The 15,466-nt window shown below is 40.7% G+C and overlaps 2 protein-coding genes across 4 annotated transcripts; one reads left to right on the top strand and one right to left on the bottom strand.

The window, feature by feature from the left end:
• Window positions 1-173: 173 nt before the first annotated feature.
• Window positions 174-5,549, bottom strand: gldn (gliomedin). 3 transcript variants are annotated; one of them, XM_085907840.1, is made up of 11 exons: window positions 5,202-5,549; window positions 4,950-5,141; window positions 4,565-4,616; window positions 4,468-4,485; window positions 4,292-4,390; window positions 3,538-3,666; window positions 3,357-3,473; window positions 3,127-3,210; window positions 2,844-2,969; window positions 2,617-2,767; window positions 174-2,063 (listed from the first exon to the last, which is right to left on the bottom strand). In XM_085907840.1, exons 1-11 carry the CDS (start codon window positions 5,547-5,549, stop codon window positions 1,598-1,600), a joined length of 1,782 nt encoding a protein of 593 aa, XP_085763966.1. In that variant the 3' UTR covers window positions 174-1,597. The 3 variants fall into 3 exon arrangements, with proteins under 3 accessions (XP_085763966.1, XP_085763964.1, XP_085763965.1); XM_085907838.1 differs by having other exon boundaries at window positions 3,538-3,645; window positions 4,950-5,549; XM_085907839.1 differs by having other exon boundaries at window positions 3,538-3,621; window positions 4,950-5,549.
• A 4,718-nt stretch (window positions 5,550-10,267) lies between these two features.
• cyp19a1a (cytochrome P450, family 19, subfamily A, polypeptide 1a) lies at window positions 10,268-14,743 on the top strand. The gene is made up of 9 exons (XM_085907841.1): window positions 10,268-10,577; window positions 10,669-10,819; window positions 11,984-12,138; window positions 12,214-12,396; window positions 12,712-12,826; window positions 12,897-13,008; window positions 13,085-13,247; window positions 13,427-13,668; window positions 14,279-14,743. The coding sequence occupies exons 1-9, from the start codon at window positions 10,352-10,354 to the stop codon at window positions 14,534-14,536; spliced, it is 1,605 nt and encodes a 534-aa protein (XP_085763967.1). The 5' UTR covers window positions 10,268-10,351; the 3' UTR covers window positions 14,537-14,743.
• Window positions 14,744-15,466: the final 723 nt, after the last annotated feature.

Below are 15,466 nucleotides of genomic sequence, written 5' to 3'. Positions count from 1 at the left end.
CCCACTATGTGTATTGTATGTGTTCTACCAGTGACCCGACTGGTGTCTGTGTGTGTGTGTTTGTATATAAGTGTGTATGCATGCACGGCAACACAAACTATCACGGGCAGGTGCTTGCAAAGACACTGATGCCAGAAAGAAAGAACAGGTCATGGTGTGAGATTTACCTTTGTAAAGTGAATAAATTATTTTTATTTCATCTGGGGATTTGGCAATGTTGTCATTATGTCCTTGGTTCCTGTCCCTCGAAATAATATTCCAGTTCTGCTTACTATTGTATACATTATGTACAGATCAGGATATAAAGAAAGATGTCAAATACATATAGATAAAAGCATGCAAGACATAGCTTAAAAAACTTGGTATAAATTATCATTTGTTTGATATAAATTGTGAAAAAAAATCTGTTAGTGTTACACCTGAATGTCAACCTACCTAACAAACACTGAGATTGCGATTTAAATACAGCACTCTGTACTTTTTACACTAATCATGATTGTTCTCGACAATTGAACTTGAACATTTTATATCAAGTACCACCTTAATGACCGGCATTAATATATAGTAGCTGCTGAAGTGTTGATCAAAAAAAGAAGTGGGGGTTTTATTACTTAAAAATTGCATTCTATATTATTGAAACACACATGACACTAACACTCAAACATTGGGTGGGGGGTAGTTAAATAAAAATTGAAAGATTAAATGAAAAGTCATTCAACTTCAACACAACAGAGCTGTTCTTGTACTCCAATGGTACCTAGAGATAGTATTTAACTCAATTCATATCCACACCCTCAAATCAACTTGAATGAATGGGAATGCCATTTATCTTTTGCAGCCTGCACAACAAAATTTTTATGTTTGCCATGAGTCTTTAATCAGAAAAATTACATTCAAATATTTTAGTGTGTTTGTGACCATGGGTATGTGGGGAGTGTGCATTTGTGGTGGGGAAGCAGGCAGGCTCCTTTGAGCAATACACCCAGAAGTGTGTATGTGTGGCTGTATGGAAATAGTTAGCCAGCGATGGAGCATTAAATAAATGGTTTACTGGTACGATCCGTCTCAATTTATCAGCAACGCTCTTGTTGTTTCCTCTCACTCACACAGTCAAACAGTGCAACAAACGCAGCATTGGTCATCAATTATTTGTGACAACTAATCGATTTAGATTTATCAACAACTATTTCAGTCATTGAGTCATCATTTAGAGCCATTCTTTAACTTCAAATTGTCAAAATCCTCTGATTTGAGCCATTCAACAGTAATCTTCAATCATACAGCACTCGTATCTTCTTAGAATTTTAGTTTGCAAGTCAAAGCAAAAAAAAAAAGCAGTAAAAAACAGTGCATATCTCTGAAAAATCAAGTCACTCATATTTCAAGCCCCCCTATAATTCAATGTTTGTGCCACTGTGTACTGCTTTGAGACAGTCCCATTATGCATGGATGGAACATTTAATTCAGTGATTATTTTGCATATATGGCATCTATGGTCCTAATCCCCTATAAAAAAAATTCATATAAGTCTTTTCCAAGAGCTGACTATATGCTTTGAAAATACTTTTAAAAAATCAGGAGTTTGATTATCAGCATGTCAGTCATCAGAGATGAAGTGGACAACATAGAGTTTGACGTAGTTGTTGTCCCACACATACAGATGTCTGTCTTTGGGGCTATAGGAGAGCATAGCCAGCACTCCACCTGGAGATCTCAGGTCAAAGGTTACATTAACTGGTTTGCCCTTCAGCAGGTCATACGCAAAGGTGACCCTGGCGTCCTTGGTGTCCGTGACGTACAGAACCCCGCAGGCAATGAAGGCGTTGCCAGCCTTAGTGCGGGGATAGGTGGTGTTGATATAGGAGGTGATGGAGAAGCTCTTCTGGTCCAGTTGGGCCACCACAATGCTCTCATCCACATTGGAGGCATAAATCAGCCACAGACCGTTCTCATCCGCTGCCAGTTTGAAGTAGGTCTTGGAGTTATGCAGTAGATAAGCCAGGTTGTGATAGAGAGCGTTATCTACAATGAGTGTGCGAAGCTTCTTCGTGTCCAACTCAAATCTGTTTCGAAACACAACTCGTTGAGTATGCGTTAAATATCAGTGCTTCTCAATTTTTAAAATCTTAAGTAATATTCAGCTCACAAAGTACATCCAACATGACCTAAAGATACAGGTGTAAGTCTTCAGCAAAACACCAAAATGTCATGTTTAATGTTATTTTAATCTACTGTAATATTATACACAGTTTGAACAATAAAACGCTTAAATCACATTTATTTATTATTATTTATTCTTTGCACAGTTTGCCTCACAAGTGACATGTCTTAGGCTACTAGTATGTAATGATGGGGAAAATGAAGCTTCAAATTCATGCTTCATGAAGCAGTTGTCATTTTCTAATCCTCAAGATGCCATTATTTGTTCAACCATAGACTGAAAGCACTGACTTGGCATTCCTTAAAATGTATTCAAACCAATTGTGCCATCCAGAGGAGTCGAAAAATACAATTGTTTCAGTAAGCAAATTTGAAGCTTCATTTTCCCATCACTACTAGTATGATCTGGAATAAGGGTTCAAATGGCTTTCCATGAGTTTGTGTGGCATTGCTTACCTGGCAATGCTGGATGTGCCAGCAATCTGATAGTAGAAGGACCCATTGTGTACTGTGTGACCGCACCCCTGGTAGAACTTTCGAACATTCACCATGTCACTGTTGTTGTATTGCAATGCTGCAATACTCTGGTACTCCTTCAGCATACGACCTGTGAGCAAACAGTTACTATTTCTTGTTCAAAGCGTATCTGGTCAACGGTGTGAGGCCAACAAGGTCCAACCGACCCGAAAAGTGTTCTGCCACCCATACGCGTTCGTCATTGAGCACGGCAGTGTCCTTCATCCATGTTCCAAATGTGCTCTCCATCTTTGTCACATTTCTTGGGTTGATCAGAGATTTTATCAGGCACTCTGAAGAGACAACAAAATGAAAATTACAAGTGGAGCCCGATAGATATGAAGTTTGCTTTTACAACAATCCCGATTCTAGTTCCAAATTACCGATTCATCAGCAGATTAATTGAAAATGTTTGCGATGAGTACAATAACCACCCTGGTTTGAACGCACCGTTCCTCCTTGATTCCTTCTCATGGAGTTTCCCAGTCGCCTTCACAAACGAAGTATCATCATTTGGAATTGAATATAATTGTTCTGGAAGAGGCATGAACAAGAGGAGTTAGAGTCCTATTTAAAATGGCAAATAGCTCTTAAGCACCCCCTAAAATGATCTTTCCATCGAGCTGTCTAGTTCTGTCTGTCTGTCTGTATTCACCCATTCATCATCTATTTCCCCTCACCCATGGTCTGAGCTGCTTGTAGGTGTGCTCTGTGATGCCTCGTTCTTGTGGGCCCCTGAGGTCCTGGAGGTCCAGGGGGACCCACGGGTCCAGGGGGCCCGGGAGGACCAGGAGGACCTGCACATAAAAGATTCAAGACCTCAGGGATCATGATTAGTGACAACACCACGTCGCGACTCACCCTCGATGATGACATCGTTGGACGGTTGACCATCCTCTCCAGGTGGGCCAGGCTCTCCTTGCTCTCCCTTTTCCCCCGGCTCTCCTTGTTCTCCCCTTTCTCCCGGCTCTCCTTTTTCACCCGGCAGTCCTGTGACCGACGACCAAGACAATGTTAATGTTTTCAGCACTATTCTTAAACTTCCCATGAACTGAAGAGATTGATTTGAAGTGCCGTATGAGCCTGAAATAATATTCGCCTCTCACTCACACCAGAAACTGACGTATACCAAAGCAGTTCCTTTTGTCCCAAAAGAAACCTATGGCTCACCATGTAATCCCTCAAACTCAACAAAATAACACTCATCCAAAACTGTCTGCAACGATTCATGGATTTATCAAGAATAGGCTACATCAATGTGTTTTATAACCTCATGAGGTCATTTTGATTTTTGTTTTCCTGATGATAGATTCAGAAATCCAACTAACTAATATATAGTCGCTAAGCAAAGCTTGTTCTAGCAACACATCGTGAAGCAGTTATCGATTGCAAGTCTGATGTGACCTTTGTTACGTGAAATGTAAAAGGAAAATAAAGGTGAGCGTGACAGTCAGGGCTGGAAAATCCATTCATTCATTCATTTATGATAGGTCTTTCGTCTAATGTAGGTTACAGGGACATAATGTTGATGGACCGATTACCCAAGTAATCGAGCAATAGAATCATCGATTATAAAACAATTAGTTTGTGATGAGTACTAACACCTCATCCTTACCTCTTTTCCCTCGTTTACCATCAGTTCCGGGAAGCCCATTCACCCCAGGAATGCCATCCGTTCCATTAATGCCAGACATGCCGTCTGCACCGGGCAAACCTAAAGTAACCCAAAACAATGTTGGGCTCTGAACAGAAGTGTGCCTATGCAATAGACTTTACGTGCATGCCACATACCTGGTGGTCCAGGGGGCCCTGTAACAAACAGTTGAGGAATGTTAGACTATATGAAGGGTGAATAAAAAGTATGTACTACGTATAGGTCAGACTGTACCGGCTAAGCAGACTCCTTTGGTGCTGTTACAAATGTCGATCAACAATTTAATCTAGTAGGGAAAGAAAAGAAGGTTTAATTTAAGAGGGAATAAGGCTGTAGCTAGAAGTGTATTTACAATTTTAGCACAATGGTATCATCAACATGTCTTATAACTGAAACAAAATATCTGCTATCACATTTAAATTTTATATGAGATTACTTTTTTTTTATCTCCATGAAGTAAATAAAACAGGTTAAATGGTTTATTTTGATCTTTTTTTTTTCTTGTTTTTACACACAAAAATGTATGTTTGTTTTTCTCCAAATATTTCTATATCAGTAATAACATGAATTTGTTTTATCTAATTCATTCATTCATTCATCCAGTTGGATGTCATCTTACCGGCACCATGGAGTACGTGAGCATCGTCATCATGTCATCGTGCACGCTCTCCTTTTGGTAACGATGGTTATGACGATGCTTGTGCTTTCGATTGTGCCTGGGTTTCAACTCAGTTTCCTGCCCAACTTCCTGGCTGACCTCCTGCTGGCTGGTCTCCACATCTTCCCCTTGCTGAAGCTCCATCTCCAGTTCCTGCTCTATCTCCTGCTCCTCATCCATCCCTACCTCCTTCTCTTGTGTCCCCTCTAATGCCTTCTTCTGCTCCTCCTCCAGCTCGAGCGCATCACTCCTCTTGTTTCTGGAATATTGATACCGCGGTTTGCCAACATTCCTCTGAGCTCGTTCTCTGGGCATCTCTTGGAGAAACTCCACCACTGAGCTTTGCTCCACCTGGCTCAGCCTGGCCTCCACCTTCTCCAGAAGGACATGCTGTTGATTCTGCTGGACCAGAAGCACCAGGAGCCCCACAGAGTTTAATAAGGCCAGCAGGCACGTCCCGTAGAGCACCAGCCGCTGAGGGCGAGTCATGCTGGGGGTCGGGATCCACATGGTTACCGTGTCCCCAGCTCTTCTCTTGGAGTCACCCGTACAAGTCAGCATCGGTGGAATCCACGTAAGAAATATTTACAGCCACAACAAAGTAGTCCTTCCTTACCACAAATGAGATGAGCAGAAAGTCAGTCTGGATTATGTGAAGGCTGGCTGGTAAATACAGCGCCTGTTGTGCTGCCCGCCAGTCGCTAAGTGTGTGTGTGTATGTGTGAGTACATGCAAACCAGTTATGTAGGAGTGGGCATGACACAATCTTCTGGGCCTGTCTGGGAAGAAACCCCCGCCTGTTCAGTCACCTGATTTATATTCAGCACAGTCCATTCTAGAGCATCGCCGTGGGCAGACACACACACACATGAAAGCACTTGCATATTGTACATTGTAGTGGAACATGCAGAGTAATGCTATGATTTATAGTTCATTCATTTTTTTTTTTTTTCACAATCGTACTTTTTGTTTTCAATGTGTCTTTCCCTTCCTAAATTATTAACAACCCATTTTTGTCTCCTTACCTTCTTCCTGGCTTCTGAGCTGAGATACTTGATCACCGTGTTCTTTTCTTATGCTTTCCGTGATTGAATCTTTTCATTTCCTTTTACCTTGATTACATCCCCTATAAACTACTTCATCCTCCTTCTTTTTCCTCCCTTTCTTCAACATTTCCTTCTCTGCCTAGAAAACCAAGACATATCAACATCTCAACTATTTAGATCATACTATTTCTTTTGATTCAATTTAAGGGGAGTGAAAAAAGATTGAGAAAAGGTTGGAACTGGAATGAACCATTGTCGATTAAGATGAAAGTATTACTTTGACAGTTGTCTCACTCAAATTGAGTGTGTTCTTGATGAATGGATTATATCAGTTGAACCAAAGAAAACTCACATCTCGTCAATGTACAATTGCAGTGGACTTTTTCACAAGTCAGTTCATGACCTCTCCTCCAGCAAGCCGTGCCCCCCCACCCCCACCGCCTTACATTCATGCAGCCTCCATCCACTAACTGTGACAATGACCTATTTCTATTGCTTTAATTTGGGCCGTAAAAGTGACATTTCTGTGGGAAAATGACAGGTCTGCCATAGTTGCTGGAGGCCTTGACAGTGAAAAAGTGGCTACTTCCTGTTGCCTGCAGTACAGACAAACAGACAGCTATTTAAACTACGTGAATGAATGAATGATCCTAACTTGAACCTCATGGATGGACGGACGGATAGATCAGAGGAATTTGAGGTCAAATTTGGACCAAATGTTAAGGGTTAAAGACATCCCAATCGTTTTCGACTATAATAAAAGTACTCACATACTGTACACATACAGCTTCGAGTGCAAGATTCCAGTTTGTTTCAGGTTCTGGATTTCAAGGAGCAGAGTTCTAGCCTGAAGCTGTGGGTCACCGACAGAGAGTTGTTGACCAGCTTGAATCCCTCCAGCACATGTGTACACACATGCTGAATTAAGAGCGCATCAGGACTCTCTTCTTTTCTGCCTTTTATTCATGGTGCTTCAGGACAGTTGAGGCTGGGGGCAAAAACACATAAAAGAGCAACCATAACACGCATATCCCGGCTAAGGTGCACAACATGCATCATAAATGAGTGCACTTTAAGGATACAATGTGGACAATAGTATTGAGACTCCTGGACAGAATTATTGGAAGAATAAGGGGAAAATACGAAAGGAATGAATCATTTTTATTTGTGTAGATGTGCTCTCTCTAACCCTTGACCCCAATGAGGACGAGGGCTAAAGAAAATGGATGGATGATAATGGATGATGAAATTCATCTCAAATGGTTTATCCATGAAATGTGGCTAACACAGTGCAGGTCCTGCTATGGCCCCTCCTCCACTCTTCCTGAGATGCAGCTGTCGGCCTTATCTTCTTTCAAACACTAAGCTATGATGTCACGCTTTGCTCCTCCAGACAAGGACAAAAGTCTTTATATTTTAAATGCTTCACAGATGCGTTATTGTTATGACATGCTTTTTTCATTTGCGTCAAGGAACGACTTTGCTTCCACAAAAGCAGTGCTTTACCGCATCACGGTGCATATCTTAATAATTATGAATCTTGGCCTCATAGTCCGGGAAATTACGGTAATTTAAAAGATCAATTTGTGGGTTATTGTGCAAAGAATATATATTTATAGCAATTTACTGTTAAATGTGCTTGTTGACCCCTCAAGACAAAAAGGGGAGGTTATATTAACATCTGCTCATAAGGAGCATTGGTTGATCATGCAAAACAATCTGGGTCTCTGACATCATGCGGAATGCTGCCATCACATCAGGGTCTCAGCACACAGTCAATCGCTTGAACACAACACATTCTTGGACAAGAGTGGGCGATGGCTGACTTATACACAACAAAACAAAGACATTTTTCCTCCAAACAGCAAAGGCTTTGTCACTCTTTGCTGTTACTCTTTCAATATTAATATGAAAAGAAATAAATATTAGATATGGATACATTTACCATGAACAACTCAATATGTTTGATTAATTTTTGGCAATGATCTGGATATTATCTTTTTTGTTTATTTTTACAATTTGAGTCAATCATTGGAATTGTCCAATCATCAGAATCATTTTGGTACCTCCATCCTCCATGACCAAGATGGCAGTTTGCTTACGAACAAGTAGATGGACAAAACAAACCCAAATGCAAAGCTCTACAGTATGAATTGTTTTCACATGTATTTGCTGCTCATTGTCACTATTTTTGTGGCAATCCCATTTATGACAGCTCGAGCTCCATGAATTAGCAAGTCCGTGTTGCTCTGGGTAGTTTGGCATTGCCCAATATGGTATATACTACTATTGGTTCTGCAATATTTACAAAGTTGGTAGCAAAAATGATGACATACGCCGCCTGTGGGTAGATATGAAATGTGCATCTTCTCCCTCCACTTTGGCCTGCTCTCAACTCCCTTTAACTACACCTCTAACCTTTCTTCCCATCCAGTCGTAATTGCCACGATTAAATTTGGCGTTCAGATGAGAAAAAGCCTTGCTCTTCACTTCGCGCCTGTTGTAAACAACCACACCCGTCACCAGACCTCAGTTTTTAGAGGGGCACAAGAAATGCATGGCCGGCCCAATTATTATTACCCTATAAACAACTGCATGTGTGCGCACATGCATGGCTTGAATGCATGAATGAATGAATGAATGAATGAATGAATGAATGAATGAATGAATGCAAACACACACGCTTTGCGCCACGATCGGTGCTTACACATTAGATTCAGATGACGATGGATGTTATTGTTTGGTCCAAGTCACATATACATTTCATATTTCAGGGGCCAAGCAATTTGGACATTTTGACATTAAGTGGAGCGGAGGAGAGATCCATGAGATAATAAAAATATATGGAATTTAATAAAGTTTGAGGGAGTACAACATTTATTTGAGGGAGCCAGGCCCCCTCTTGCCCCTGCCTAGAGTCTATATACAACCATTTACCTTTGCCCTCATGCACGGATATGACCTTCCGGGCTTGATACAACAAACGTATAGCAAAACTCACAGAGCTTTTATGATCAAGGAACTTTTATGTCCTTGTCTGAGCTCTTTAGAAAATTCAACCTAACTCCCACCTCTTCGGCTTCTTTCAAGTACGGCTATGTTGATTTGTTTGACACTCCCCTGCCTCCAATGGCTTCCAAACTTTTACGGACAGTTTTTGCCTTTTCCATCTTGCCCGCTAGATACTCCTTAACTGTAAACTCCCTCCCAATGCAGGTGGATTAAGGAGTTACTCTCCATAAAACCTCAGCTCGCCCTTGAGGGCTCCTTGACCTCTTGGTGAGGGCACCTGGGCACATCTTCTGAGTCACATCGAAGCTTTAAGATCTCTGCCTGATTTTAACGACTGACTGCCCCAATCCCACGATTTTTTTTTTGTCTTTTCTTGACAGGGAATCAAATTCTACAGTGTCACATGTGTCCGGCCCATCTGATATATATGCATGATCCAGAAGAGGAGCTGGAGAATATCAAAATGTTTGTGACCATTTCAACTCATCGTAAAGCATGGAGGTGGTCCCATGTGAGATTTTGAGTCCAAACTTTCTTGCATCAATGAAAGCATCCAAGATGAAATGTGGCTGCAGGTCTTCCAGCATGACAATAATCCTAAACACAACAATGTCTCCTTCAAAGCATTTCAAAGACATTGAGTGGCCTTGCCAGTGTTCAGACCTCGACCCCAAAGAAAATCTGTGGAGCCTGTGTTGCCCTTCGACAGCCCAAAAACATCACACAGACATCTGCATGGAGGAATAGGCCAAAATATCAAATACAGTGTGAAAGTCCGGTGAAGACCCACAGTAAACTTTTTCTCTTATGATTTAAAAATCTAATTTATTTTCTTCTCCCTGATTTTTTTTAATGATTCAAATTTGTCAGGGTTATTAGCAGCACTCTTCAAGAATGGGTGTCAAATTTACAAGACGTTTATTTTAATTTTATTTGATTGAACACAACCTGTGTGAGCTACCGAGTAAGCTATATGAAAGACACATCAATGACAGTAATGCAAAATCTTCCTCCCTCACTAATCCTTCAGATGCAAGCAGCTGTTCATTTCTGACTTTTCCAAGCAGAATCATTTGATGTTCAAAGGAGGAGAGTGCAACTTCTCATCAGTGAACTGTCAAATACTGCACTGTAGCGTATGCGCAAGGACACGGGCCTCAATCCAAGCGTCAAGGTCACAAGTGTATTGTTTACTTTTCCCCACTCATGTTGTGGCTTTTGCGTTGCCCTGACCTGGCTCATAACCCAAGTCGACAGCCTATAAAGAAGAAGCCCCTGTGCTTGCGCAGCTTCATTGCACCGTTTATGTCCGTCTTATTTTCAATCGACCTTCTTATGGAGCTGATGTCTGCTTGTGAACGGACCACGACTGTGGTAGACTTGGAAGCGATGGCGGCGGAACTGGCCCCCGCTTCCCGGAATGCAACCGTGGGGGCATCAATTGGGATTTCCGTGGCAACCAGAAGTTTGCTTTTACTCATCTGCCTGCTGCTGGTGGCTTGCGGTCACACGGACAAGCGTCGAGTACCAGGTGGGTCATCTGGAACAGAGTCCTAAGATGACTCGTGTCTTTCTCAGCCAGTTATCAGTCAGTTACTTTTCTTTATGTTACTTTTCTACAGGTCCATATTTTTGCCTGGGATTGGGTCCGCTTCTGTCATACCTGAGATTTATTTGGACGGGCATAGGCACAGCCAGCAATTACTACAACGATAAGTATGGTGACATTGTCAGAGTTTGGATTGATGGAGAAGAGACGCTTGTTCTCAGCAGGTTGGTTCTTCAACTTAATTTTGAAAAGGTCAATGATTCACATCCTTTAAATGCTATATCATTATGTCATGAGAAAATAATCTAGGGGAATTTTGGAAATGTTTTCTGCTAGAAATTTTGCATGGGAATTACAGGCAATGAACTGGGAGTGGAAGATAATTACATGCAAAGGTTTCATATTCAAGTAAAGCAGAATACAATTACAAAGCATAAGATTTCAACATGAATGTTTTCAGTATTTTAGTGAACAATTATTTCATGGTATAACAAAAACCACGATTGTTTAGGTGACTCTTGTTCACCCCCCTGACCAAGATTGTAAAAAAATTAACAAAAGAAATATAAGTTGCCAACATAGGCCCATTCAAAATGCAAAAGTCTTGGCCTAAGTCAACAATTGTCAAAACCTTTCCACCGAGAACCACCTTAAAAAAAAAAAGATGTAAATAAAGGTTTGCCAACAACGTTTGAATGCAACTGTTTCATAGTATAAAGTTGAATACAATTGAAATGTACAGAATCAATATGTGCACCATATTGGATTAAGGTTCACATTTGAGGTCACTATGGCATTATGCATCGTTTGAACAGTTTCAAATTTAATTCAGTAAATCTTTTATGTGCCACTCGAGGTAGCCCACATACGACGACGGAGTGGTGATGCTACCACCATTTTTTTAATGGAATAAACCATAATTGAACTTTTTTGCCAAACAAGAGCAGAAAGACAACAAACTCAAACAAAAACAGTTTATTTGCCTTGATTCAACTTGATTCATGAAAATGAACATCATCCACTGCAATGTGCTGCTCCATACCCCTGCGGGTACCTCCTGGCTGGAAAATACTGACCTAGATAACTGTGAATCAATCCATGCAGGATAAAGCGGAAAACACACACTGTTTTTACCAAGCACATTAATGTCTTATTTAGTTATATTGGGACCATACATTTAAAAAAACATTGGCAGATGTGCTACTTATTTAACAACATTACCAAAACTAAATAAATACAAATCTTTTTGCATGACAAAAAAAATCTGGTTTCAATCGGTATTCTGCTGAAAAATATTTAACATAAATTCCCTGTCGATAGGCAACCTTCAATGTTGTAAATTGAATTCCTGCTCATTCTAACCCTAACTCTTCTATTATCTTTATCAGAGCATCGGCAGTGCACCACGTTCTAAAGCATGGACATTACACTTCACGGTTTGGCAGCAAATTAGGACTGAGCTGCATCGGAATGAATGAGAGAGGGATTATATTTAATAACAATGTCACCCAGTGGAAAAAGATACGTACCTATTTCACCAAAGGTAAAACCATTGCACTTCAATTGAGTTAATAAGCAGCTAGCAAAGGAGGTGAAGAACTTGGACATTTTGTTGCAGCCTTGACGGGGCCGGGCCTTCACCAGACCTTGGAGGTGTGCGTGTCTTCCACGCAGAACCACCTGGAGCACCTGAGGAAGACTGTGGGAGGAGACGGGTTAACAAACGTGGATGTCCTCAATCTGTTGCGCTGCACTGTGGTCGACATATCCAATAGACTCTTCTTGGATGTGCCCTTCAATGGTAAGTGGAATATTCTTGTCACGATATTGTGGTTTTTGATTTATTGAAAGAACAAAAGGCGGTGGCCCACTGAAATAGCCGTTTTGCCAAACAATAAACAAATTAATAAAAATCCTCCAGCTCCACCATAATTATCACGGGCCATTTGAGTCCCAAAAAGGATGAAATAGAAGAAAATATTTCTGATTTAAAACAGAATATCAGACAAAATAAAGGAAGAAACCCATTTAGCAAGACACCTAAAGTAGATTTTATTAGGTTGTTTAACACTTATTTAGATGAAACAAGCCTCTCTAATGTTGCATTGTTGTCCAGAGAAGGAGCTGATGCAGAAGATTTTGAAGTATTTTGAGACATGGCAGACAGTCCTGATCAAACCTGACGTCTACTTTAAGTTTGACTGGATTCACCAAAGGCACAAGTCGGCAGCGTAAGTCCCGTGATCGGACTAGAATCCATCAAAATCCGATTCAGTATTAACATTATCCTTCGCTTTCCAGCCAGGAGCTCCAACATGCCATTGAGGACCTCGTGGAGCATAAAAGAAGAGAAGTGGAGCAAGCGGAGAAACTCGACAACATCAACTTCACTGCCGAGCTCATATTCACACAGGTTGGACAAAAACATTTGACCTGTCCACCACGCTAGGACAAAAAAAACTATAATCACTATAATCATTGGGTTTTAGAACCGTGGCGAGCTTTCCGCTGAGAACGTGACTCAGTGCGTGCTGGAAATGGTGATCGCCGCACCGGACACTCTTTCGGTCAGCCTCTTCTTCATGCTGCTGCTTCTCAAACAGCATCCACATGTGGAGCTGCAGTTGCTCCAGGAAATAGACAGCGTCATGGGTAAGGATTGGCAGGAAATCTTATAACAGTATATATTTTGTCATAATTATTTGATTAACATTGATTGTAGAATGCTTGAGATATATGTGGCAGAGTTGTGTGCTGTCCCCACATGCAGCCCACCCCAATAGCAATATGTCAAAATATCAGTTTTGAACTGGTGATTTGTTTGCTTTTAGGTGAGCGACCCCTGCAAAATGATGACCTTCACAAGCTGCAAGTTCTGGAGAGCTTCATCAATGAATGCTTGCGCTTCCACCCAGTGGTGGACTTCACCATGCGGCGTGCACTTTGTGATGACGTCATTGATGGCTACCGGGTTCCAAAGGGCACAAATATTATTCTGAACACCGGCCGCATGCATCGCACAGAGTTCTTCCCCAAACCCAACGAACTGAATCTACAAAACTTTGAAAAAAATGTAAGTAGACATTTATGTTCATAGGGATACCATGTTTTGCTTTTGTCCCTGCTTTTCTTAATTGAAGTTATTCTGTTTCATATTTTGGTCCAATGGAAAGATTCCACAATTCAGTGAACCCCTACAGAAAGTATTCAAAAGTAGTAATAATAATGTGCTGTGAGCTGAAAAGCTTGTTTTGACAAAAGTAACGCCATTTTGCAGCTTGTTGGTAGCCAAGGAATCACGTTGAAGTGAGTTGACAAGGATCTTTGTTGAGAGTTAAGTGGTGTTTTGCTGCCATCTTGTGATATTCAAATAAATAAATAAATAAATAAATAAATAAATAAATAAGGGGGAAAAATTGGGTGAAGTTTGGGTACAACTCTAAATGAAGCTCCTCAACAACACAATTCCATGGTATCAACAATCTGTGAGATGACATCAAAGCACAACTTTTGTCCAAACAAACTTCTCAGCTCATGTCAACATAGTACCTTAGTTCAGAGCTTCTACAATACACTTTTACAAACTGAGGAAAGGAAGGAAGGTCAGAAAAAAATGTGCGAGGTTTGGCTTGAAATAAAACTAGACTGATTTCTTTGATAACTTTGTGGCTTTCCTTCTTCAGGCGCCGCGTCGTTACTTTCAGCCATTCGGCTCGGGCCCTCGAGCATGTGTAGGCAAACACGTTGCTTTGCTCATGATGAAATCAATCTTGGCCACGCTGCTCTCTCAGTATTCCGTGTGCCCTCATGAGGGTTTGACTCTGGACTGCCTCCAGCAGACCAACAACCTCTCCCAGCAACCTGCTGCGCACCAGCAGGACAGCCAAAGTCTCTCCATGACTTTCTTACCCAGAAAAAGAGGACACTGGGACCCTCGTTGAGACTTTTTGCTTGCCTTCTCCGTTTCCAGACATTTATATATATAGTGACTACATAAGTACAGTACAATATTGTTTACTTATTCATTGAGTTCACCTTATTCAATGTAAACAATTGCCAACTGGATATATTACATACATATGTGTTTTACCTTTGCATGGCTGTATAGATCTTAATTGTGCTGTTTTGGTAACGTGTATCGAATTCACTGTCGTATATTAAACTGTATATTATTATTATTATATTTTTCACTTTCAATAAATTATTACTAAATAAATTGTTGTCTGTTGTTTTGCCGCATCTTAGTCGTATGTTGATGATGAATGACAATAATGTGAAAAATATGGAAGATCCTCTTGTCTTTACGTGTAGTGGCCAGAAGAGGACACTGCAACATTCAGTACAGTACAGTACAGTCCTCAGTCAGTGCTGCAATTAGAAGTGACGTTCATGATGTTTCATTCAAACCTAATGTATTTTTTTACACAGAGATACTTTGATAAATTTAGTACGACGTGTGTAAATAGGATGAAGACTGTTTTTATGCCTAAATTTGAATGTAGCCTTTTTTTTTTCCACTATAAGTACCACTTTTGGCGTACACGTATGCAAATCAATGTTGGTAGTAAACTACTGTCCTGTACTACTACACTACTGAGTCCCACTAGTGCACCCGAATCGTTCCACAAATATACTTAATTCTCTTATTCGTGAGGACAAAGAGCGTGGTTGCAGATGGAACATAAAAGTTGGATATCAAGGATGAATAAATGCTGGAAACGCATTTCATAGCACCCTTGGTCAAAATGTTCCTGGTTTTATGGCGTTGTTTTAATCTTGTTGGACTGCCTGTTTTGGGGTGCTTTTATTTTTAATTGAAAATAAACTGAATGAATGAATGAATGCTTTCCTGCTTTTCATAGTTTTTACAT

Source organism: Syngnathus leptorhynchus, chromosome 3 (assembly GCF_054491065.1).
Source record: "Syngnathus leptorhynchus isolate UIUO chromosome 3, UIUO_Slep, whole genome shotgun sequence".
In the NCBI taxonomy this organism is placed as follows: Eukaryota; Metazoa; Chordata; class Actinopteri; order Syngnathiformes; family Syngnathidae; genus Syngnathus; species Syngnathus leptorhynchus.
Note: the sequence above shows the minus strand (reverse complement) of the source record. Positions and strands in the feature narration are given on the sequence as shown.

Bases quoted from the DNA above. Each gene is read 5' to 3' on its own strand.
- gldn (XM_085907838.1), bottom strand. From the start codon at position 5,549: ATGCTGACTTGTACGGGTGACTCCAAGAGAAGAGCTGGGGACACGGTA. The intron at 3,474-3,537 runs GTGAGTCGCGAC...TTTTATGTGCAG, and splicing joins CAACGATGTCATCATCGAGG to GTCCTCCTGGTCCTCCCGGG. The intron at 2,064-2,616 runs GTAAGCAATGCC...GTTTCGAAACAG, and splicing joins GGCACATCCAGCATTGCCAG to ATTTGAGTTGGACACGAAGA.
- cyp19a1a (XM_085907841.1), top strand. From the start codon at position 10,352: ATGTCCGTCTTATTTTCAATCGACCTTCTTATGGAGCTGATGTCTGCT. The intron at 13,009-13,084 runs GTTGGACAAAAA...ATTGGGTTTTAG, and splicing joins CCGAGCTCATATTCACACAG to AACCGTGGCGAGCTTTCCGC. The intron at 13,669-14,278 runs GTAAGTAGACAT...TTCCTTCTTCAG, and splicing joins TACAAAACTTTGAAAAAAAT to GCGCCGCGTCGTTACTTTCA.